This window comes from Spea bombifrons, chromosome 4 (assembly GCF_027358695.1).
Source record: "Spea bombifrons isolate aSpeBom1 chromosome 4, aSpeBom1.2.pri, whole genome shotgun sequence".
Classification (NCBI taxonomy): domain Eukaryota; kingdom Metazoa; phylum Chordata; class Amphibia; order Anura; family Pelobatidae; genus Spea; species Spea bombifrons.
This window is the reverse complement of record NC_071090.1, coordinates 99,931,719-99,955,252: the sequence shown is the minus strand read 5'-3', so window position 1 is coordinate 99,955,252 and position 23,534 is coordinate 99,931,719. Positions and strand designations below refer to the sequence as shown.

Sequence of the window (23,534 nt, the reverse complement as noted above, 5' to 3'; positions counted from 1 at the left end):
TGCTACAACTCACACTAACACACTAACAAGACATACAGTTGTATTTCTTTTTAACAACACTACAGAAATATAATCTCAATTTATGATATTTGTATCTTGCTATGACCGTCTGTTTCTTACTGCATAAATGTATGAGCAATTTCTGTATTAAATGTATAATATGCCTAAAGAAGAGACCTAGATCGTCTCGAAAGCCTGCAGTCAGTGTACTTTAGTTATCCAATAAAGGTTTCATCTTTACCATTTGTCTCAATGGAACAGTTTGGCTAAACCTTTCTTTTTTTCTGCTCCATCTAGATGTATTTTTTTTCTAAAGATCATTTGCTATTTAATGGTTATTGAACTGATGATTAGCATGTAAAACATGTTTGGTGATAAATCCTCTGCCGGTGTTTCGCGTGGCCCAGAGGTATATGATTAAACACATTAGCATACTTGGATAGCTGGGTCTTAACTGGAATTTCAACAGCGATTTCATAGCAAAGACCTACCCTGTCCAGAAGGGCTGGTTATTTGTCAATTTTCTAATTTCAATTCTAAGAAACTTTTTTGACTTTTTTTCTGGCTTCCTAACACGGTTTTATTCATAGTTTGCTCATCTATACTAACCAATCAAATGAATGCATTTTAACGTAAAATGGACCAGGTAATACTGTATGAATGAACACACCAGATCTGGATTCCTTCTTTAAAAAAAATGGGAACAATTTCACTACAATAAAGTCTAACATCAGACACTAATAATAATATGAAATGCATTTCTGAGTACAGATAAAGCCTACTTGTTGTAATAGTAAATTGGCTGCTGATTTTTTTTTTTTTTTATAATAATAAGCTTCTCTTAAAAAAGTAAATTTACTGTAACTGTCAATCAGTTAATAAGATCTCTGGGTAAAGTAGAGTATTACCAGGAATGTATATTATGTAAACCTCTCTACCTGGAACTATGTTACCTCATTATAAAGGAATAACAGAATGTGATGGACAATTAATTATTGGGGAAAGAAGTAACCTAGCATACCTGTGTGCCAAAACACATACACACCAGAAAAATAACATTATCCCACCCTCCACTAGTCACATACACGTGTATAAACACAATAAAACTCTTTTAACTTCTGGTTATAAACTCAGAGAAGAGCCTCAGATCCAACCACTTTGTCAGTCACATTCATCAGAGCAAGAGCCTAGCAAGACAGATCTCCATAATGCTGCCCCCCATGCTGGTCCTTCTTGGGTTCCTCAGCTTGCAGGTTCTAGGTGAGTAAATCCTTGTCCTGACACACAATGTATTTTTTTGAGGAATTCAAAAAAGTTGCTGCTAGGCATAGAAGTCCTTGTGTTTTCCTGTAGGTTGTGCGCCAGGGTTTGGACCATACCATATATTTTTGATAGTAGGAGTGTGTTGAAGAATGTTGGCTGAAATGCCTGGAATTTCATGTTACTATAATGTGCAAAATCATTCTATAACAGGCTATTGTATGGTCTGATTTATTTTTTATCATAACATTATTTCTCACTTAATGGAGTTTAATGATGTATTTCATAGAAAAAGATACCTTTGTCAATGTCCCTCCCATTCCCTATTTGCAGTCCTGCACTTAATCTTATTGCCATATCATTCCTATCCACACTCTATTTAGAATGTTAGCCATTCTAGTCATGTCTAAAAGTGCTTAAGAAGTGATGCTAATGCTCCGAAAATACAATATAGAAAAATCTGTTAAATAAAGATAGATTGTAAGCTCGCAAGAGCGGGGCTTCTCTCCTTCTGTACCGGTAAACTTAAGGCAAGGTCATCTTGTTGTATCACTGTCAATTTTAGTTTTAATGTTAACTTCCATATTTTTAATATGACTTTATAGCTTCAGAATTTGATGTCACCCAGTCGTCATAACCAATAACATGCACAGTCCTTTTATGAATTAATTGTAATCATAGAAACTTTATTGATTACTGATAATAGAACTTATTCTTCAAAGATCCGGCTGATTTTCTTAAAAGGGCAGTTTAATGCCCTATACCAGGGGTGTCCAAACTGCGGCCCTCCAGCTGCTGCAGGACTACATCTCCCATCCTCCTCAGCCAGCCCCTTAGCTGAAAGAGCATTATGGGAAATGTAGTCCTGCAGCAGCTGGAGGGCCGCAGTTTGGACACCCCTGCCCTATACTAAAGAAACATGTGTTTTAAATAAATCACTTGCTGCACAGTTACACATTACAATATTGGCAGTGCAATGCTTGCTAGAACAGACCTTATCCTCATATATATATGTGCATATACACTCACTGGCCACTTTATTTGGTACACCTTGCTAGTACCGGGTTGGACCCCCTTTTGCTTTCATCCTTCCTGGCATACTTTCTACAAGGTGCTGGACACATTCAATTGGTACTAAGGGGCCCAAAGTGTGCCGAGAAAATGTCCCCCACACCATTACACCACCTCCACCAGCCTGAACCGTTGATACAAGGCAGGATGGATCCATGCTTTCATGTTGTTTACACCAGATTTCTAATCCTGCCATCTGAATGTCGCAGCTGGAATCGAGACTCATTAGATTAGGCACTGTTCTTCCAGTCTTCCATTGTCCAATTTTGGTGATTCTGTGCAAATTGTAACCTCAGTTTCCTGTTCTTAGCTGACAGGAGTGGCCCCCGGTGTGGTCTTCTGCTGCTGTAGCCGATCTGCTTCAAGGTTCGGCGTGTTGTGTGTTCAGAGATGGTATTCTGCATACCTTGGTTGTAATGAGTGGTTATTTGAGTTACTGTTGCCTTTCTGTCATCTCGAACCAGTCTGCCCATTCTCCTCTGACCTCTGGCATTTCCCCACTGGGTAAGAAGTGCCCTATTGGCATTTGCCCTGTGTGCCAGATGGCCAGCGGGGGCCTGTGCGCTACCAGCACACGTAAATCTTAAAAAGGTGTCCATGACATAGGCCCCAACTTATAGAACCTGTCAAACAGTCATGTAATTATCCTACAACGGTGAGCAGGTAATGCAAACATAATAAGTCCTTAACTGTAGTCACCAAGAATATTCTCTAAATCAGTCCCTGCTGTAAGGTGGGAACAGGCGGCAACAGATGGCGACCAGCTTTCCAAGTGTTTAAAAGTATACCAAGCTGTTTTACATATAATAATAACTTGTATCGTGTTTTAGATCATATTAAATCTGTATTTTTATCAGAAGATCACAGAAAGCCCGGCTGAAAATACAATCGGTTCCAATGTACACAGTCGCTGAAAGCTTTGTTTTATTGCACAGCACAGTAAGCAGTATGGTGAACCGTGTCATTAGATTAATGACAAGGGTTCTTTGTTTGGCTCTATGCAATCAGATTGGTAATTAATTTGTTCCTGGACCCTGTCGTATCATTATTAAACAGATAGTAAATGTGATCCCAGCACTCCAAACAGCTTCCAGTCTTTAGGATACTTTATTAATCGAGAGCAAACAAAAGCAACGTTTCGGCCAAACAGGGCAAGTGTCATAGGAACAGTCAGCGTGATTCTGGGCCCCGTCATATATGTGTGATATTATTAGATGTATCGAACAAGGGGCGCCCCTTGTTCGATATATTGTTTTGATACACTTGTGAGGAGTGTTGTTTTGGGAGCTGCAGAACCTGTGGGGAGTATATTTATTTATTTATATATTATTATTTTTCACTTCAGACACGTGAGGGTGTTTTTTCTTGCACCATTATCATGATATTATTAGATGGCAAGATTGACCCTGTAGTGTATAATTTCGGACTGATAGCTAATAGAACGCTACAGAGTATGGGACATAAAAAATCAATACTTTTGCTTTTTTATGTTTATTATATTTATGATATGTTATATATTAAAATTTGGAGAAGAAAATTGAATAGTATAAAAAATTATCTATTTAATTTAAATGCCTGAACTTTTAAATTAGAATGCTGTAGGTTATTGGGTCATTGTTTTCTATATTAAAAAATAATTTTCACTCCACATGGCTCCAGAATGTCTTTATGCATGTCTGTATGGATGTCTTAATTTTTACTAAGAATGAATTAGGTAATAATGAATATTGAGAGAGAAAAAAGTTAAATAATAACAACTGTACTTCTGTCAGCCAAAGGTAAAGTCTAATACTTATAACGCGTAATGACAGTGCAGAACCTACTGTACATGTTATAGATTAAGAATGATGTCACACTAGGATTTAATACATATCACCAAAGAATAATGATGTCAGACCCAGATGTTTTACGTGTATTTTTATGACTTTTAGGATGGGGACGGATCAATTTAATTGAGAAGCTGGGGGTAGGCCATATCAATGTATAACACTTAAGATCCCAAATTGTATTAAAATGTCTGACGTTTCATTGTTTCAAAGGGATATTAGAATATCTGATAAACAAAGTTACCCTGATAATGTCATGCTGGGTACTGGTCATGGACGGTCATGGACTCTGCGTCTGTGTATGTGATTTGTGTTCTTCATGGGGTGCTGCTGATGGATTCAGGGTGTATTTCTTTGACCTTTTAACGCCAAACGTGTTGGAATTAGAAAATCTTTAATTCTATACATTACATAGGTTTATTTAATGCATACATTAGTTCTACATATTAATTAAAGTTACATTTATGGATTTAAACCTTAGTGTCCTGTTCCGAAGACCTGGACAATTATTGCTTACCACTGATTTATCATGGTTAGGTTTTTTAATTTTATTTTACATGTTTGGGGTTTTATGTGGACAATTGAAAAACAGCCTTTGAAGATTAATTTGGTAGTCTTGCTACCTTTGGCCACTGGTCCCAGCCTTATCATGCTGCCTTATGTTAAGCAATTGAATGGCTCAGTGTTTATTACCCAGCCTGACACTCTGACTAATAAAAGTCTATAAATGGACTTCATTAGCATTGCCATAAAGGATCAGCTCAGTGTGGTGTTTGAGCAAAGAAGGTTACCCAAAATAACACATGACTGAGAACAATGGCAGGTTCCAGGTCTGCAGATAGAGGACATTTATAGTTTCTGTGCTAAACTATGTGACTGTACACAGCACTGTATTTAAGACTTACATAGAAAAGTTATTTTTCCTTAATACTTTATGTCTCTTTGTCTTGTGTTATTATTAGATTATGATACTGAGCAATGCAGGCTTTCTACTTGATTTAATGCTTTAGCAAAAATAATAAATAAAGCATGTTCTCTTCCCTTGCAGCATCTGATCGGATCCCCCCTGGACAGAAATACGAGGTCGTCTTGCCACGTAAACTTCATACTCAGCACAAAAGAGATACACAGGTACCACAGCCTAGAATCTGTCCAATGACTAAAAATCTCTTACACCGAGGACTGGGTTATGTGACCATGAGGTTAAATAGTAAAGCGGATCTATACTGTATGCTTCTACCAAATGTTTCTGATATTGGTATAAAACCATAGATACAAATAACTTCTCTTTTAGCTCTTTTTGAGGAAATAAAGACAGATTATGAGCAGATTATACAATACAATACAATTATATAATATGAGATTATTATACAAAGATTGAAATAAGAGATTACTATAGAGTCTGATGATAGATGTTCTCACCACTTTTATTTACAGTACTTCTTTATATAATGCGTATTTGGACACAGTTCATTCTATAAAGACTATTTTGTCACTCGTTGGTGAAAACACCTGACACTATCTCTTGTTCAATTGAGTCCATAGATTGAGTCTTATGATGGAAATTAAAAGGTGTAGCATTCAACCTTAACATGAAGAATAGCCTTCTATAGCATGAGTTTGGGTCAGTGACTCTATATAAACTTTGTATTGTGTTAGAAGCAAAAACCTCTCTGTATGTGAAAGTCATGAAGGACATCGTGCGTACAAAGAGAAAGTTGTAAGCAGTGGAACCTGTATTAGGCGCGATGTTGTGTTACGCACGCTTATGAAAAAATGAAAAATCGACTATATGGAATTTATTCTTCATACATATTTATTAATTGGGACAATCACGCCAGCAGAACAGCTCTTTTATGGCTGGATTATTTACATGCGCATACTATAGCAACTGCAATTTATCTGAGCTTGATTAGTGCCAGAAAGAGCATTGCATTTATACAAAGTGGCTATGCCTTGATATACAGTATACAATTAAAACATGTCAAGTATCCCTTAGCTGATGCCTTTTATTGGGCCAACACAGAAAAAATCTCAGTGGACTTTTCTTCTTTTCATCAAAATATTCTATTTTCTCTAATACTGGCTAATATGACTATACCAATTTTTCTTATAGGGTATCCCTTTAAACTGGATATTTAACCCAGAGACACTTTGTGTGGGTCAAAGCGCCCACTCCCCACACACATTCTGCCGACTCTTCACCCACTTTCCCCCACTCCCCACTCAGTTTCCTCAAACTAAGGCATTTTGGATTAGGTCAACCCTACATGTAAATAGCCATGGACCTTTGAAAAGCTGTTCCCCCAGAAGAAGGAGAGCTCCAGGTAGTCCTCCATGGGAAGGTCCGATGTTTGGGTTTATGGGATTGGCAATCTATGTGAATTTAAGTAAATTCAATTTAAAGACCTTCTAAACATTAGTATTGTTTACCAGAGGTTCCATTATCTGTGTAATGGGTAAGACACACCTGGCTACTCATCCTCTTTGGATGCTCATTTTCAATAATTGTATATATTCTTTTTATAACTGGCAATAAAATGATGAAAGCTGAGGGTGTTAGATGTGTGCTATTTCGGGATCAGCTCCACAAAAAGATATGTAGAAATTTTCCTTGTAAAATATCGATGGTGTCGTAGCTGAGATTTTCTCTTTAACTGTGGCCACACGCTGATACTGGGCCGCAACTCTCCTAAGCCTCTGCTTTGTGTGTTTTTGGTTGAAAAACATATATGGAAGCCTGTAGTCTGTATTTGACATGAAATCATCCACGTTTTCCAGAGTAAGCATCCCGACCTGGTACAGTATGGACTAGAACTGGAAGGACAACCCTTTGTTCTACACCTTGAAAAAACAGAGTGAGTGCCTTGTATATTTTATCTACCGTCAAGTTTATCTAGTTTTTATCAGCTGCCAACTTCTATGTTTCCGTGTTTATTTTTGTATTTATTTTTATTTATATAGATATGTGATATATATCTGAGTAAATAGGTGCTAACTGGAGTTGCCTACTTCAGTCCTGGACTGGCCATCTGGCACACAGGCACATGCCCAGTGGGCTGCTGCCCGTCATAACCACATACACAGAGTGTGCCTCTCATATCCAGCCGCCATCTTGCTTATGTTATCAAACAAACTGCAGCACACAACCTTAAATACCCTCCCAATAATTCCGCTCCCTCAAAAATACCGCCAGACCTACTCGGCAGCCCAGTCAGTGCCCACTCCCACCCATTCTGGCCCCTGTGGGCTTCATTCTGATTGTGATCATTGAGAGAACCTACGTGGCTAATCCATAAACCCAATAACTTGGATAACTATTAACCCCAATTCTATGTTTATAAATATGTTAGTGTTGCTCCTTTTTACCGTATTTGAGTTGTTTCAGGTACATTTTGTGTTTGCGCTGCTTGCACACTTAATGCAGGTTAGAACATTCCTGAGTTGGCTGCGTTCTGTCTCCTGCAGGGGCCTGATATCCGAGAATTATACAGAGACGAGTTACCTGCCAGATGGCACGCCAGTCACGAACAGCCCTCGGCTCCAGGTACTGGGAGTGTCCCCGGCCGGGGTGCAGCGATTGTCTACCTCTTGGAGGAGGGGAATTGATTTGAATCACGGGGAGCGTATAAGTGAATTTCTGGGTACTGGGACAATGTTTCCCTTATACATAAGAATAAGGTATTTACTTCAAATCTGTTACAGAGATAGCAGCCTGTGATCCAGAAAATGCTTAACTAAACCGCCCTTGGGAAGCCTGCAATACACCGTCTATATGATCCCTTTAACTGGGGACACTTAAGTAATGTGACATACTGGGCAGTCAGGGCTTTAATGCTGACCTGCAGTCTCTGTGGTTAAAAGGGTTACCTGGTCACAGCTGCCATGTCATGTCATGGGTCATCGAAGTTATAGTTCAACAACTGTCACAGTATGCCTGGTGCCAATCTATACAACATACAACAAGTGAAGGTTTGATCTACACAAATACAGTTCTAGTAATATAGTAACCTGGGGTAACATATATGTAAAATGTACATTATGGGGTAACATTAAACCTGCTTTTTTGTGTCGATGATTGAAGAGGAGATCTGGTCAGCCTGTATTAGCCGTATGCTTTAATACGGTCCCGGTTCAGAAGAGCTGAAGTTTGTATTAGTGCTAGATGTGGATTTCTTAACACATGCTCTGCTTTATAGGATCACTGCTACTACCACGGACACGTGAAGAACGACAGCGATTCAGCGGCCAGCATTAGTACATGCAGCGGATTAAGGTAAGAATGGAGGGGAGATCCCTGTAATCAGTGCAGAGGGACTGTATGCGATGGACACTATGAAAGTGATGAGGTTAATTAGGCCAGGGAATTGAGGGCCCAAACACCTACAGAACTCTAAACTGTCTTCTTTACCATGCTGACTATCATAGATAGAGTGTGAAAGGAGCGACTGCATCCTAATCTACCTAAAATAGATTGTAAGCTCCATAGGACACATTTTGAGCTTAACATCTTGTGATCCAGCAAATGGCCCTGTTATTATTAAAATCACCCTTTAATGCACTTTTTTCTCAAACCGTCTCCCTCTTTCATCTTTTTCTTCTATGTGATTATAGGTAATCACCACTAATTGTATTGCTATATTAAGTAACATTTACCTTGTGTTTCCTGTTCTGGATTCACGTTTCTAAACAAATAACCGCTATCTCCGTTTCTTTTCTCAGCGTGAAACTTTTATTTTGATTAGGTTGTTTCTAGGTAATGTGCTTTTGTTACAAAGATCCTCCCTCGCTGGCCTTGCGATACGCTCGCATCAGAAATGTTTCTCATATAACGGTCAAGTCTCAAACTCATTGCTAGTAGATAATCTTCCAAAACCGATATAACTGCTCTGTTAAAATAAAGCGTTTAGCTGTCGTCACATTTACAGTAATGAGTTTAGGAAAGAATTTATATATGCTTGGACATTTTAGCACTCAATTCTTAAATCTTAACGTGAAAATCGTGATGAATAACTTATTTTTTAAAACTTCAACACATTCTGGATTTAATTTTTTGACCAGCTTGTAAAAATTTCCATGCAGAAATAAACCTTAGATATACAGAGTAAAGGCCTATCAGATTTAGAAGATATAGTTAAAGTAAACATGTTTAGAAAATAATTATATTTGAACACAAAATCCCTTTGGCCCTTGCGTGTTTTATGTCACCCCTTTCCATTGCTCAATATGTTCTCCGTATTTATTTGTATCATTCTTTTATATCGTGATTTTCGTTGTAGTGGGGTTATTGTGACACGCGGCCGGCGGTTCTTGATCGAGCCTTTGAAGTTGACAGACACGGAAGAACATGCCGTGTTCCAGACTCCAGAAGAGCCCCCCAAAACCTGCGGAGTGACCAACACCACCTGGTTGGAGGGAAAGTCTTTCAAGTCATCCCGTAGCAGCAGTGCCGAGGTGAAATACCCTGGAATAGCAGAATGAGATTTATTAATCCCTGTGTTTATTCTCTCAATGGATTACATTAACATTACATAAAAAAGACAACATCATTATAATAAGTACAGCTGCTAACAAAACATACTCATCAATCGTGACAAGTGATACAAAAGGACAGACTAAATAAAACATGTAATTTCTATATAAGATGTATGTATGAATGCATATTTTTTTGTTTATCAAATTATGTAAGATACATAAATCCGAAATCTTAAATATCTTTTTTTATTCTTTTGTGTGTGCAGCACTAAACCTCGGTCATCACTCATTATATCTTTATTGAAACACTGTGTGGAACGTGTTACCTTCCATCGATAAGTTCTGATTTAATTGCTGAATTATATTAGACTTGTGCATTTGGATTTGTATGAATTGCAAATTTACCAATTTTTTTGAATTTGGTGATTCGTACAAATTTGTGGGCCCACATTCACTCACACTCTCTTTCATTCTCTCTCACACTCTCTCATTCCCTTCCTATATCTTCTTTTCTATCTTCCTCTATCTTTGTCCGCATCTCCCGGGACATAACCCTGAAATGAACTTTTGCCAAAATGGCAGGGCTCCTGGTGACCTCCTATCCGAGAGAAGAGGACATCATCGAAAGCGCCATCATGTTGCTCTTGCTTGAACTTGCTTGGCAATATGGCGGAACTTTCAGTGACATCCTCTAGGATTTTTTCAGAAGTTCCCGCTGGGTTAGAGCCGCGGATACGCGGACGGAGATAGAAGATAGAAGAGATAAGGTAAAAAATCATGAAGAAGATGCAGAAGCAGTGGTCGGCAGAAGCGAAAGTGGTTGGTAGAGAAGGTAGGGAAACATGTGAGAGTTTCCTGAGAGTAAATGAGGACAATGTTATATATTTTGGATTTTATTTACACCATTCTTTTCCACTGAATTCACATTCATCTTTTTGCAGTAGATCACTGCTCCCCTCACAACGTGTGCCTTGTGGGGTGTGCGTTGCCCAAGAGCCAATTTCGCCTCTTTTTAAATTCAGCATATTCTCTTTACATTTTGCAGAAAGAAGCATTCTTTAATTCACAGAAATATGTGCAACTTTACGTAGTGGCAGATACCACCATGGTAAGTGTATATAAAGATGGCAAAATCTGTGAAATTTTTGAATGTCCTTGTCAATACCCTTATTTAATGATGTTTATTTGCCCTTGAGGTCTCGTTCTACCTGTAACTAGCGGAGGGATGGCAAGGGCGATGGGGTTGTAATTGGGACTCTCTTTTTAAAGCTTTTGGGCAACGTCCTGGAGGTTTCATGTGTGTTTTACTTGCAGTTTCACACATATCCACCATATATGAACAGTAACAAGGAGAGTAGTCAGCATTGCAACTGGATCCTTTCTGTGCTCAAGTTTGTTTCTTTAAATATGTTTTTAAGACAGAACTGAATAGTGTACAATGACAATGTTGTCCATCAGATATGTTTTGCTGGCGTATTACCCGGGTCACATGGCTAGACTTGCCAGGAAATTGGTGGCCCAAATACTTTCAGAGCTCTAAACTGTCTCCTTTACCATACTCGCTATCATAAACAGCGCGTGGGAAAAGAACTGGGTCGTGTAGACTGCCTTCTCTAGCTCCTGTTATAGCCTTCTCTCTAAACGTCTCAACACAGATTGAACCTTTTATATCTCTTTCAGTTTGCGAAATACAACCGCAGTGCAGAATCTGTTAAAAAGAGAATCTTTGAAATTGTTAATTACGTCAACTTGGTAAGTTTACCCCGATAGATAGTATCTGACCTAGTATAACCTATAATTATTACATTCCTGTAGAGTTAAATTGACTGAGCATCGGGGTAGTCATATTTATTTCATGTTAATTTAACTGATATCAAACCATCTGTCAGAAGACCATTAGGTGGATCTAGAAGGGTAATTCAGAAAGTAAGGATAACAATGTAATTTAGAAAGTGATGATAACATGTATTTCACATTGATTTATCCTGTCCATTGTTCATTCATGCTCAGGTGTATAAGGCCATAAATACCTTTTTGGCTCTCACTGGGGTGGAAATCTGGGAGAAAAGTGACCAGTTTGAAGTTGTCTCCTCACCATCGATAAATCTCAATAGGTTTTCTTCCTGGAGGAAAGAACGGCTCTTGCCGAGGATAGTACATGACAATGCCCAGTTTATCACGTAAGTAAATCTAAGCCTTAGGGAAGAATATATTAAGAAAATAGTACTTTTGGAAGCAGTCATTTCTGATATGCCTCGTGTTCTGTTCATCTCAGGAATACAGACTTTGATGGTGCTACGGTTGGACTGGCATACGTGGGCAGCATGTGCAGCGAAACTCATTCCACGGGGGTTATCCAGGTGAGATGCTCCATATGGTTACTGTCATATAGAATTAAGGTTTATCTGAGTAATTGCATTTTCGTTATTTTATTACCTTTCTTAAATAAACAACCATGTTAGATGGTTACCTTTTGTGATAAGAAATGTTTTTACTTCCTGTGCCATGCAATACCAGAAGTCCTGTATCCCTTTCAGAAAGTGTGTGCTGAGAATTGCCATAAATAATTACCGTATTGGCTCGGATATAGGCCGCACCCGAATATAGGCCGCACCCTAAAAGTTAGGTGCTTTTTCAAAGAAAATTTTTTTTTAGTAAAAAAAAAAAAAACACTTAGTGGAACAGATATGCTGCCACTCTGCCCCGCGAGATATGCTGCCACTCTGCCCTCCCCAGATATGTTGCCACTCTATCCCCCCCTGAGATATGCACTCTGCCCCAGAGATGTGCCCCCCCCGAGATGTGCTGCCACTCTATCCCCCCCTGACATATGCTGCCACTCTGCCCCCAAGAGGTCCCCCCCCCTAGACTTACCGGTGCAGACTCCCCGGGGTCTTGCAGGGCCGGCGAGGGACAGCTACGCAGTACGCGTATTTAACTTCCGGTGCTGGCACTTCCGCCGTGGGAAGTGCCGGCAAGGAAGATTGTTAGCGTACATCGCGCAGACGTTCACCGGCTTCGGCGGTGCAAGCGTTAACAACCTCTCGCTGCTGGCACGTCTGCACGTTGTGCTTTAACAATCTCCCTTGCCGGGACTCCCCCTGTGGGAATTCCAGGCAAGGGAGATTGTTAAAGCACATGCAGATGTGCCGGCAGCGGGGGCTGTTTACGCACATCGCCGCTGCCGGTGAACGTCTGCGCGATGCGCTTAGACAACCTCCCGTGCCGGCACTCCCCCCGTGGAAAGTGCTGGCAGGGGAGGCTGTCTAAGCGTATCGGAGAGTAGGATATGGGTCCCCTGCACCGCTGCGGGGGATCTGTATCCTAACCCCGCTGCCTGGCGCCCGGAACTGCATGTCCCGGGCGTCGGGCGCTAGACCCCGAATATAGGCCGCACCCCCACTTTAAAGACTTAAAGTGTGGGGGGGGGAGTGCGGCCTATATTCGAGCCAATATGGTAATTTTTATGCCAAAACTTTTCCAAATGGGTACAATCATTACGGACTACGCAGCAGCTTTAGCGCAGCAGCTTTGGAGCAGCAGCTTTGGTGCCTTTTTAACTCCTGACGGCGAACCTACGGATTTCTGCTCTCGTTAACCCCTGCGATGCTGCATAGATACGGTAGGCTAGATGGGGAAGGGACCAGGGAGATTAGAAGACGAAAACGAACACGAAGATTCTTCGTGTTGTGTGTCTTCGTCTTCGTCTACGTTTTGCCGCCACCATGTTCGTATGTGTTCGTTTTCATGTTCGCTCGAATAAGAATGCACTAGTAAATCTAAGAAAGTCTAGTAAATACAACCTCATATAAACAATGAACCATTGGCATTAAACTGTATAATGAAATATTCAACAAAAAGAGAGCCAAAATGGAGAAGCCTTGTGTGGAAAAAGTACTCCTTAAGCTTCCATAGGAATTAAGATGCTAAGTAGTGCTGCTGCTCAAATGCCCTTGATTAATTGATCATCATCAAGTGTGACCACCTCTATAAAAGCCAAAGTTTTAGCAGTTTGCTGGTCTGGAGTATTCAGGTGTGTGTTAACACAATGCCAAGGGGGAAAGACATAAGCAATGGTTTTAGAGAAGCAATTGTTGCCACCCAGCAATCTGAGAAGGGCTATAAGGCAATTTTAAAGCAATTTAAAGTCCATCTTTCCACAGTAAGATAGATTATTCAAAAGTGGAAAACATTCAAAACAGTTGCCAATCTTCCCAGGAGTGGACATCTGTTTTAGCTGATTCGACCAATCCTTCATCAACTATTCAGTAGCTAATTAACAGTTTAGGCTACAGCATATGAGAAGTTGAGTGCTTCAACGTTGTGCATTCTTCCCATGACCTCACCAACAAATTTTGTTCTGAGAATCATGTTATATGTCCACTCATTTTTTGAGAGTCAGCGGTTTCACAGTATTCAAGTAAATCTGACTTTAGACCATAGAAACCGAATCGGCACTGTCACTTACCTCTTCCAGGATCACAGTAAGCCACCTATCTCAGTAGGGGCTACGGTGGCGCATGAGATGGGACACAACCTGGGGATGAATCATGATAGCAGCTCCTGCACCTGTGACGCTGAATCCTGCATCATGTCAGCCAGCCTCAGGTGCGATTATACATCACTGTGTATTATAAAGAAAGGGCTAGACTCAAGGAGCTTGCAATCTGTTAATAGCCCAGGTCGTCAACTGTGTCATCAATTATTGAGCCAGAAATGGTTGTAGTCAAAATACCATTTATTGTACACGGTCATTAATTTTTTTAACTATTTCGGTCTGTTTACTTATATGTTGCCCGCTTCATGTTTTTTTTTCTTCTGTAACTCTCTTTAAGTCCCATTCTTTGAATTTGTCCATGTTCCCCCAATTATTTCCCTCTTTTTAGCCCCCTTCTGTTTTTCTATCTTTCTGTCGGGTCACCAGACTGTCCTTATGACTTTTGTTATCTCTCTCATGCAGTTATAAAACTCCGAAGTTCTTTAGTAGCTGCAGCCACCAGAACTTCAAAGACTTTATCTACGATAAAATGCCACAGTGTATGAAGATCTCTCCCCTGAAAACGCATATCCAGACACCGCCAGTGTGTGGCAATAGGTTTACGGAGCTGGGGGAAGACTGTGACTGCGGCACAGAGGAGGTAACGTCTATTCACGATGTATGCAAAGCGTGTCCCTCACCCCTAACACACCTTTTCAGGATCTAGAAAGCCAGAAACTCAGTCAGTGGTTTTCATCCCCCTATAAAAGATCTTCTGACAAACATTGTCTCTGCAGTAGATACTGCAAAGTTGTCTTGTTTTGGGGATGGCAAATAGGTTCCTTATACCTGTGCTGAGTAGCAAAGTGTATTCTACAGGGAAACATGGGTCTGAACTTATATCAACTAGTATTTACATAGCACCTTTCTCCCAGTGGGACTAAAACCATATTAGCAGCTGAATAAAAGATGTTATTCTTACTCAATTGATTGCACTCATTTATTTCACCAGCACTTATATCCTGTGACACAATGCTGCCAGTTATAATGTTCAAAATTTCTAGATCTTTTATAATGTCCTTTGTTGAGAACATTCCAGGGGATGCCAATAGCCACCTGTGACGGAACCCTCCATCACTGGGGCCACTGGAGAGGCCTAACAGCCAGCCTCCTCCCTATTGACTATGGGCCCTGGCTTTGTAAAGAATTCTGTGGCTACCCCCAGCAGTATCATCTCATCACTGCCTGAGGGATTATCTCCGGCAGACAGCCAGGAAATGTAACCAGGGAGTGACCACCATTGTTTACACATGTGCATGGCTATGGCTAAATGGTTTCTATCTGCTGTCAACCTCTTGATGCTGCATTGGTTCTCAAACAGTCTGTTAATTTTGATATTAATCTCACTATGAGGTCAAAGGAGGCTAAAGTGATTTTTTCCTGTCCAAGTTACCCCGGTGCTGATGGACAGGTCATGTCTTTTGAGTGTCCCGTAGGAATGTACCAATCCTTGCTGTGATGCCGCCACCTGCAAACTCAAAGCCACAGCTCAGTGTGCGGAAGGAGAATGCTGTAAAGACTGCCAGGTGAGTGGGATACATCTTATAATATTTCATAAACATTCAGTATTTGGTAACTATAATGTCACATGCAAAGTGGAATGGAATGTAGTTGGGTATCTGCTCGCCGTTTTTTGCCTTTCTCTGTAATTAAAGTTAATTCTGCACAGATTAGGAAAGCAGGAGATGTATGCAGACCTGCCAAGGATGACTGTGACCTGGCGGATATGTGTGACGGGAAGTCTGCCTTCTGTTCCTCTGATCGTTACCAAGTCAATGGATTTTCGTGCAGAAGCGGAGAAGGAAGCTGCTACAACGGGAAGTGTCCCACTCTACAGAGTCAGTGTACTGCGCTGTGGGGAGCAAGTGAGTGCCAGGAGCCTCGGTTATTTAAATAATCTATATGGATTTCATACATTATTGGCCGTATAAGAGATCTACTAGAGTTTATCTAGGCACATCTTCTTCCAGTACTCCTGATGTAACGGTGCCATGACCTACTCCATGGCACGACAGCCATGTTTTTCTGCTAGATTGTGTAATTCTGAAGTTCCTTTTGGAAGTGTCAGGGATGAACCTTTTTTAAATGGTTTTAAAATGGTGTTTTTAAGCTTATTGCTACTCATTGGATGCTGACTGCGGGAGAAAAGATCTGCGTACGGACAATTTACCTGTTCTGTGTTTTGGCTACAAAAATGTAATTTAGCCATGTGAAACAAATAAAAATTCTGCCTTCTATACAGCTACTAATAAGTAACCCAAGAGATATGTTCAATAATGGGCTATAATAATAGTTGCCATATGTGTTATATAAATTGTATTAGCTTCTGTGTCCCCTGGACATATACCACCCCTCAGTCTTCCTAATTCATTGAGTTATTCTGTTCCCAAATCAGGTTCTCAGGTGGGAGACACTTCTTGCTTCAATATCAATCAGAGAGGCACTCAATATGGGTGCTGTTCGAAGTCTGAGAACACATACGTTCCATGTGCAGCCAAGTGAGTGCACAGCTCTCGCATATGGTCAGACAGCGCTGGGTTTGTATGTAATGTAAGGAGATGTGACTGCAGATTATCAGGACAGGCTCAGACAGTGCTGGGTTTGTATGTAATGTAAGGAGATGTGACTGCAGATTATCAGGACAGGCTCAGACAGCGCTGGGTTTGTATGTAATGTAAGGGGATGTGACTGCAGATTATCAGGACAGGCTCAGACAGCGCTGGGTTTGTATGTAATGTAAGGGGATGTGACTGCAGATTATCAGGACAGGCTCAGACAGTGCTGGGTTTGTATGTAATGTAAGGAGATGTGACTGCAGATTATCAGGACAGGCTCAGACAGTGCTGGGTTTGTATGTAATGTAAGGGGATGTGACTGCAGATTATCAGGACAGGCTCAGACAGTGCTGGGTTTGTATGTAATGTAAGGGGATGTGACTGCAGATTATCAGGACAGGCTCAGACAGTGCTGGGTTTATATGTAATGTAAGGGGATGTGACTGCAGATTATCAGGACAGGCTCAGACAGCGCTGGGTTTGTATGTAATGTAAGGGGATGTGACTGCAGATTATCAGGACAGGCTCAGACAGCGCTGGGTTTGTATGTAATGTAAGGGGACGTGACTGCAGATTATCAGGACAGGCTCAGACAGCGCTGGGTTTGTATGTAATGTAAGGGGATGTGACTGCAGATTATCAGGACAGGCTCAGACAGTGCTGGGTTTGTATATAATGTAAGAAGTGAAACAATTTACAGGGGGGTTGATATGTGGGACAGTTTCCCAGCAGAAGTAGTAGAATTCAATACAGTAAAGTCATGCATGGTATAAGGACGTCTATCCTGAATCTAAGACAAGGCCAATGGCAGAGTCTTTAAAGCAGAAAAAACAGCAGACTAGATGGGCCAAATAGTTCTCCTATGCCATCAAATTCTATGTTTCTATGTTGGTATTTTGTAAGGCCAAATAGATGTAGCGTTAGCTTTCAATACCGCAAAGGGTCTCTTCTTAAGACAGTCTCTCTTCACCCTGTACATCTGTATACATTTTCTCTACTGTGTTTTCACATTTAACCCCCTGACTTCATTTCTTTTTACCTAGAGATGTCAAATGCGGGCTTCTCTTTTGTTCTGGTGGTGCTGATTATCCCAGCGTTATTGGTCCTTATTTTATGTTTCCAAACTGCAAAGGGATTCCATATCCATTTGGAATGGTTGAGAACGGAACAAAGTGTGGAGATGGAATGGTGAGTGAGCTCAGGCATTAATTATGAGAGAATCTGAGATGTCCTGATCTATAACCTCAGTGAGGACCCTGTTTATCGGAATCTGGTAGTTTTATTAGGACCCGACTTGGTAATTTATATTATAGCTATATTGTTACACTCTTGCAATGTTATGCAGCACAGCATAGTTCTTTAAAGGGATATTCCAGACATCATGTTCATTTTAATTCATGCGATACCTGCATGGTCCCTTGTTGTGGTGTCTGAAGAAACCCTCGTGTGTATTTGCTGTTTCTCCTGTGCCCAAAGCTATTTTCCGTGCATTTCCATGACCCATTTAATCCACCAAGTGAGAATAAGAAGATAGAAGCTGTACTTTTAACATAATGGGGCTATCCTATTTAAATACATCTGCAAACAATTCAGAACACATAATTCCAGATAATTCATACGAAGTGCTGATCTTTGCCACCAGTCATCTGTGAACCAAATGGAGCTCCCTACCCATGATGACTGGTGTCCTGACTCTATAACTAGATCTGGAATAGCACCAAATTCTTTTGTTCCGCGCTTGAATCTGTTTCAACCACCAGTGGAGCCCCTTCTTTGCTTCTATAGACAAATACATTAAATCTGTATTCCCGAGTCCCTTTCTCAAATGCTGGGTTAATGAGCTCTGAAGAGCTCTATAGTAATAAAGAGCTGGAAATATGGCCTGGATTGACGCTGAAACTATCCTATTCTGGCCAGCCTTTGAAAAGAAATTTGTTTTTTTTTCCCACCAGAATACACCTTATTTCTTTCCTGAGTTTGGCATTCTGTAGAATCTATGGTAAAGCCAAGACACTCCAGCCTTGTGTGGGGATCTTGATGGATTTTTTAGCAGTGGTAACGAAATCTATGACGTAACCCTGAACTGACTGCAGTATCCATGGATCTGCTGTCATTTTTATCCTGAGAAGAAAGGAAATTGTGTGGTCTTGCCGAAAGTAGTTTTGGATCTTGGATAACCTCTGCCACCTTGAGATCGAAGCTTTGTTTCTACCCATAGATTGAGTGTACGATGATGAGGGGTCGGAAAAGTGGCTTCTTCCTTCCTCATCATATTATTGATTAATTGGGGCATTTTATAACTGTCCAAACATTTTAACTATTCAATTCCTGTATTTTCACTTTTGTTGTTATTTGGGAGCAGTAAAGGAAGTTTAGCACAAAATAAGGCCTCCTGTTTTGTAATAAACTTGTGAGGTTTTGTTACGCGGAATAGTCCTGAGGGGTCTGACAAGAATCTCATCAATTCCGTCTCCTTTGTAATTAAGTGTTGACTGTTTTGTTCTAATACTGTGGCCCCTTTCAGTGTTTGCATTCTGTGTTACGCTGCCTCTGCTGGTGGGGATATGGTATTGCAGGATTTAACTTTCATATTCTCTGTCTAGGTCTGTTACAGCGGGAAATGCGTTACCACTGAAAGTGCATTCAAATCAACAGACTGCTCATCCAAGTGCCCAGGACATGCGGTGAGACCTTGGTGTGGGAAAAGGGGGAGGATAAAAGGAATATGCATGCATTTATACTGGTGTCTTTTTTCCTGATTTCCACCTATTAGGAGGTAAACTCACTTGTGGTTAATCATTTCAATGAATCAATGTCATAATTCCACTTTGACACCACTCCTTGTGGTTAGTAACATAATATTCCTGAAAGCATATAGCATAGAATCACCATTATACCTTATTATCAGTCAGAAACATAGATCCTGGTGTTGGGTTATTTTTCTTTTTATCTATAGGATGTATTGATTAATGTTCCCATTTTAACTCTTCAACACTTTGTATTATGATGGGCCAAACCCAGTGACCATCTGCTGCAAGAAGAGTCTGGCAGACCATGTATAATGCATAGTTGAATCAGTGTCATTTCTTGAAAATCCACTCTCTGATTGTGTCTATGAAAGATACTGCAACTCTCATGGAAAGTCACATGCAGAATATTTATGCTTGACTATAAAATAGTTAATATTTAGATATTTTACATAGGTATTACTGGAAGAGTCTCAGGTTCGGCTCATGTTGAGGATTCACTTTGATTAATTTCTTTTAGGTTTGTGACCATGAGCTTCAATGTCGGTGTCAGGAGGGATGGGCGCCCCCGACCTGTGACACGGCTTCAAGTACCAGTAAGTATAAGACATGATGAGTGATGGCAACAGAGGATGATGTCAGAAATACTTTCCTCCTACATATAAACAGCACAGACTTTTCAGGTAGTCTCTACTGTCACCCAAAGCAGCCTAACTCTGCCAGCACCAATTACTTTAGCTTCTGTCCTTGGCATCTCCAGAGGATAACTCACAAATTACTCTCTGCTCTCTGACTACTGCTGAGTAGCTCTTGAGTAGACATGTGCAAATAGGCCAAAAATGGTTCAGACACATTTTTCGATTAGTTTTTTGGCCCATTCATTTTCGGGCAACGCATTTCGTTCCCTGTCCATTCATCATTCACTCACTCACACGCTCATTCACTTTCTCTTTCACGCTCTCTAAATGTTTCCCTACCTTCTCTGCCAACCAAGTCTGCTTCTGTCGACCACATCTTCTTCCACAGTTTCTTCCACAGTTTCTTCATCCTCTATCTTCTTCCTTCTCTTCTCTATTCTATCTTCAATCCTTAATCTGGTATTTTCTTTGTCCGTATCTTCGTGGACATAACCCGCCGGGAACTTCTACCAAAATAACGGCGCTGTGGTGATGTCCTCCCCGTTCCTCCATCGCAAGCACCACAAATTTGCCCTCAGTTGATGGGAGTGTGAGTGTTAGAGGGTTTGGAGGTCAAACTCCAATTCAAATACACATTTTTTTAGAAATGAAGCTTCACACAGCCTTTCTGAACACATAAACAAATAAAATGTACTTAATATATCGTTGGTCCATGAAGAGCAACCTTTTTATGTTATATTTTCATAGTAACAGCAGTGCATAATGTAATGGCAGCCATTCTGTCAGTAGCTCCCCGCTGAAATTACCCAAGGTGTCACCCTGCCCGGGAACTCTCAAGGTTTAAGCTAGTGTCTGTTGATGAAATGCTGCTTCTTGTGAGTTATGATGTGTTATTACTCAAGCGCACTATTGTAATTATAAATCCCTGTTTCCGCAGATATTATCATCATCGTGGTGGTCATTATTGCCGTTACTCTTCTTGTTGGTCTTGTGTTAATGGTGGTGTTCCGCAGACAGTCGCAACGCAGGAAGCAGAGGTAATGGCGTCCTTATGAAAAATAAATGAAAGCCTTCTATCTCTGCTGCTTATTTTCTTTCTCCACGTTTTTCTTTTCACAAGTGGAATAGTTTGGAACTAATCAGAACATTCTCATAAAGAAGTGGGTCCTGGCCAGTATGTGTAGTACAGGCATGAATGACAGAGCTACTTCTTAGCCCCTCACTTTTTGCTTTAGCACCACATTTTCTTTTCTTGTAGTTGCTCAAAACCTCCTATATCTGGCTCGACCAACCCAGCCTTTGGTTCCCAGGTTCAGCAACAACAACAGCCTATTTCCTACGTATCTGCACCTGAGGTATGGAATGAGTAGTCTACACCAGTAATCACCAATTAATCATAATTCTGAAAACTTTGAAAAGTGAAGGATAGCGTGCAGAGAGGGGGCCATATTCTGTGCAGAAAGTAGGAAACATGTGATATGGTATGACTGTGTAGGCAGCACTTGCTTTAAGTTACGAGCCTGATGTGTGTGTAAGTGGCGTGTGAGTAGTATATAAAAGGTGAGCTGTATTTGGGAGTGGGCCGCAAATGAAAGTTGAGCTGTGTGTGGGGAATGGGAATGGATCTCATCTTTTAAGTCTGCTTACAACGCATTGGGTTCGTGAGTTAATGATCACAAATGTTGCATAAGTTCAGGATTCGAAAAAAATGGTCTATTTCCAGAAAACAATTTCTTTGCCATTTAAATTTGATCTGTCACTCTTCCAAATTCTATATTTTACCAAATGTTATAGTGGTTAAAATTAGTTTCACACAGCCTTTATAGGGATGAAATGAGGAGGAGGGACGAATTTCAAGACTTGACGTAAATTGAAATTGCCTCACGTTGCTATGGATTTCAGTGTCCCAAGTTTCCTCAAAACACATATATACTCATTAAACAACAAAAAGTACAAGCTGCAAATAGTTTCAATAAACTGAGAAAATACTTACTTAAGTGCTGGAATACTTACTTAAGTGCTGGAATGCCCATCTGTGACCCTTATTTCTCTCACAGACGGGTATGGACTGGCCCCGACACCTCAGCCCAGATGTTTACCTAGGTCCCCAATATTCTGTGGTAAGTGTAAGGAGTTAAGGAAACCCAGATACATATATACACTCCTTATCAATTAATACTGCACAAATTCTTTGACAAACAGTATGCTGTGCTGTCCACCAAACTGATGGGATTACCATTTTGGTACCATGGGAGTACCTTGATGGCGGTGGACAACGGTTACATAGTGTTATTGCGAATTGGAGGGTACGGTAATGAGATAAAACCAGATGAAGAGGCTAGTATTACCTTGGATGGGTGTGTGAGCTAAATGAAGGGTTTGATTTGGGATGAGATATAACAAGAGCATATGGACTGCATGTTAATGCTAAATGCAAGGTTACCATCAGAAACCTTTGGGCCCAGTACAGGCTTAATACCTGGGCCCACATGCCCCTCTCACCAGCCTGCCCCATGTCCATCCCATTGTCCCACCCATCACTTAAGATCATCCTATAAGCACTCCTGATGAGAACAGAGGCAAGCCTAGGGTTAGTGGAGCCTGAGTGCAGTATTTCTTCAGCCTCACCTAGAACTAATACACATACATGCTAACACACAAACCCGCCCTAACACTAACTCACTCTGACCCTTCACTTACTTACACATGACTGTTGTAGCTTCGATTCTCCGAGCTAGGCTTAACTCCCCATTAAGAACCCCCCAATAATGACACCACACCATAAATATGGATGAGAAAAGGCCACAGCCAATTTTATTTATTAGAGTCATTGTCACGCCAAAACCTGAAACAATAAACATAGGTGCGTTAACAAGGACAATGACTCAAAACACCAACATGTAAATATATACAATAAAACACCCAAGCTTGCCAAGCAATCCAGGTACCATAACCAAATGCCACTTAAGGAAGGGACATACCGAGATGCCCCCACCCTGACCTGAGGTTCCAGCACTGACAGCCAAAAACCTCCCACCAGATGTTACCAACCATTCACTTACCACCACATTAACCCCCTGGATACCTGGCAAGCTGCCGCCCCACAGACTGTGACAAACGACACAAACCTTCAAACAAAAGAAAAAGGGAGGGAGGGTGGGACACGCAACCAGGTAAGCTAACCACAAAAAATGGTTCCTGAGCCCGGGAAAGCAGCCACTTATATAATCTTCCCCCAACTCCACCCCCGAAATTCCCGCCAAAAAGCCTACGCCTCCTTCGCACACCAGTCAAGGCCCACTATAGCCCATGCTGGCCCCCCGTGGGCATCATTCTTGCCAGCGAGGCGTACAGTTGGGTCTTCCAAGACCTTCCTACACACACACACTGTAAAACACATTCTAACATATTTACACACCAACACA

General features: G+C 40.9%; 1 protein-coding gene across 1 annotated transcript; it reads left to right on the top strand.

The window, feature by feature from the left end:
- Positions 1-1,170: 1,170 nt before the first annotated feature.
- LOC128491488 (zinc metalloproteinase-disintegrin-like batroxstatin-2) lies at positions 1,171-22,479 on the top strand. The gene is made up of 22 exons (XM_053463808.1): positions 1,171-1,260; positions 5,206-5,288; positions 6,939-7,015; positions 7,626-7,704; positions 8,357-8,433; positions 9,437-9,611; positions 10,678-10,740; positions 11,313-11,384; positions 11,643-11,812; positions 11,908-11,992; positions 14,110-14,240; positions 14,593-14,770; positions 15,606-15,695; positions 15,839-16,034; positions 16,565-16,667; positions 17,768-17,912; positions 19,328-19,408; positions 19,992-20,067; positions 21,047-21,146; positions 21,368-21,464; positions 22,167-22,229; positions 22,312-22,479. The coding sequence occupies exons 1-22, from the start codon at positions 1,209-1,211 to the stop codon at positions 22,477-22,479; spliced, it is 2,361 nt and encodes a 786-aa protein (XP_053319783.1). The 5' UTR covers positions 1,171-1,208.
- Positions 22,480-23,534: the final 1,055 nt, after the last annotated feature.

Excerpts from the sequence above, each read along its gene's own strand:
- LOC128491488 (XM_053463808.1), top strand. The coding sequence starts at position 1,209 with ATGCTGCCCCCCATGCTGGTCCTTCTTGGGTTCCTCAGCTTGCAGGTT. Across the intron at positions 10,741-11,312 it reads TAGTGGCAGATACCACCATG|TTTGCGAAATACAACCGCAG; the intron begins GTAAGTGTATAT and ends TATCTCTTTCAG. Across the intron at positions 21,465-22,166 it reads CCTACGTATCTGCACCTGAG|ACGGGTATGGACTGGCCCCG; the intron begins GTATGGAATGAG and ends TTTCTCTCACAG.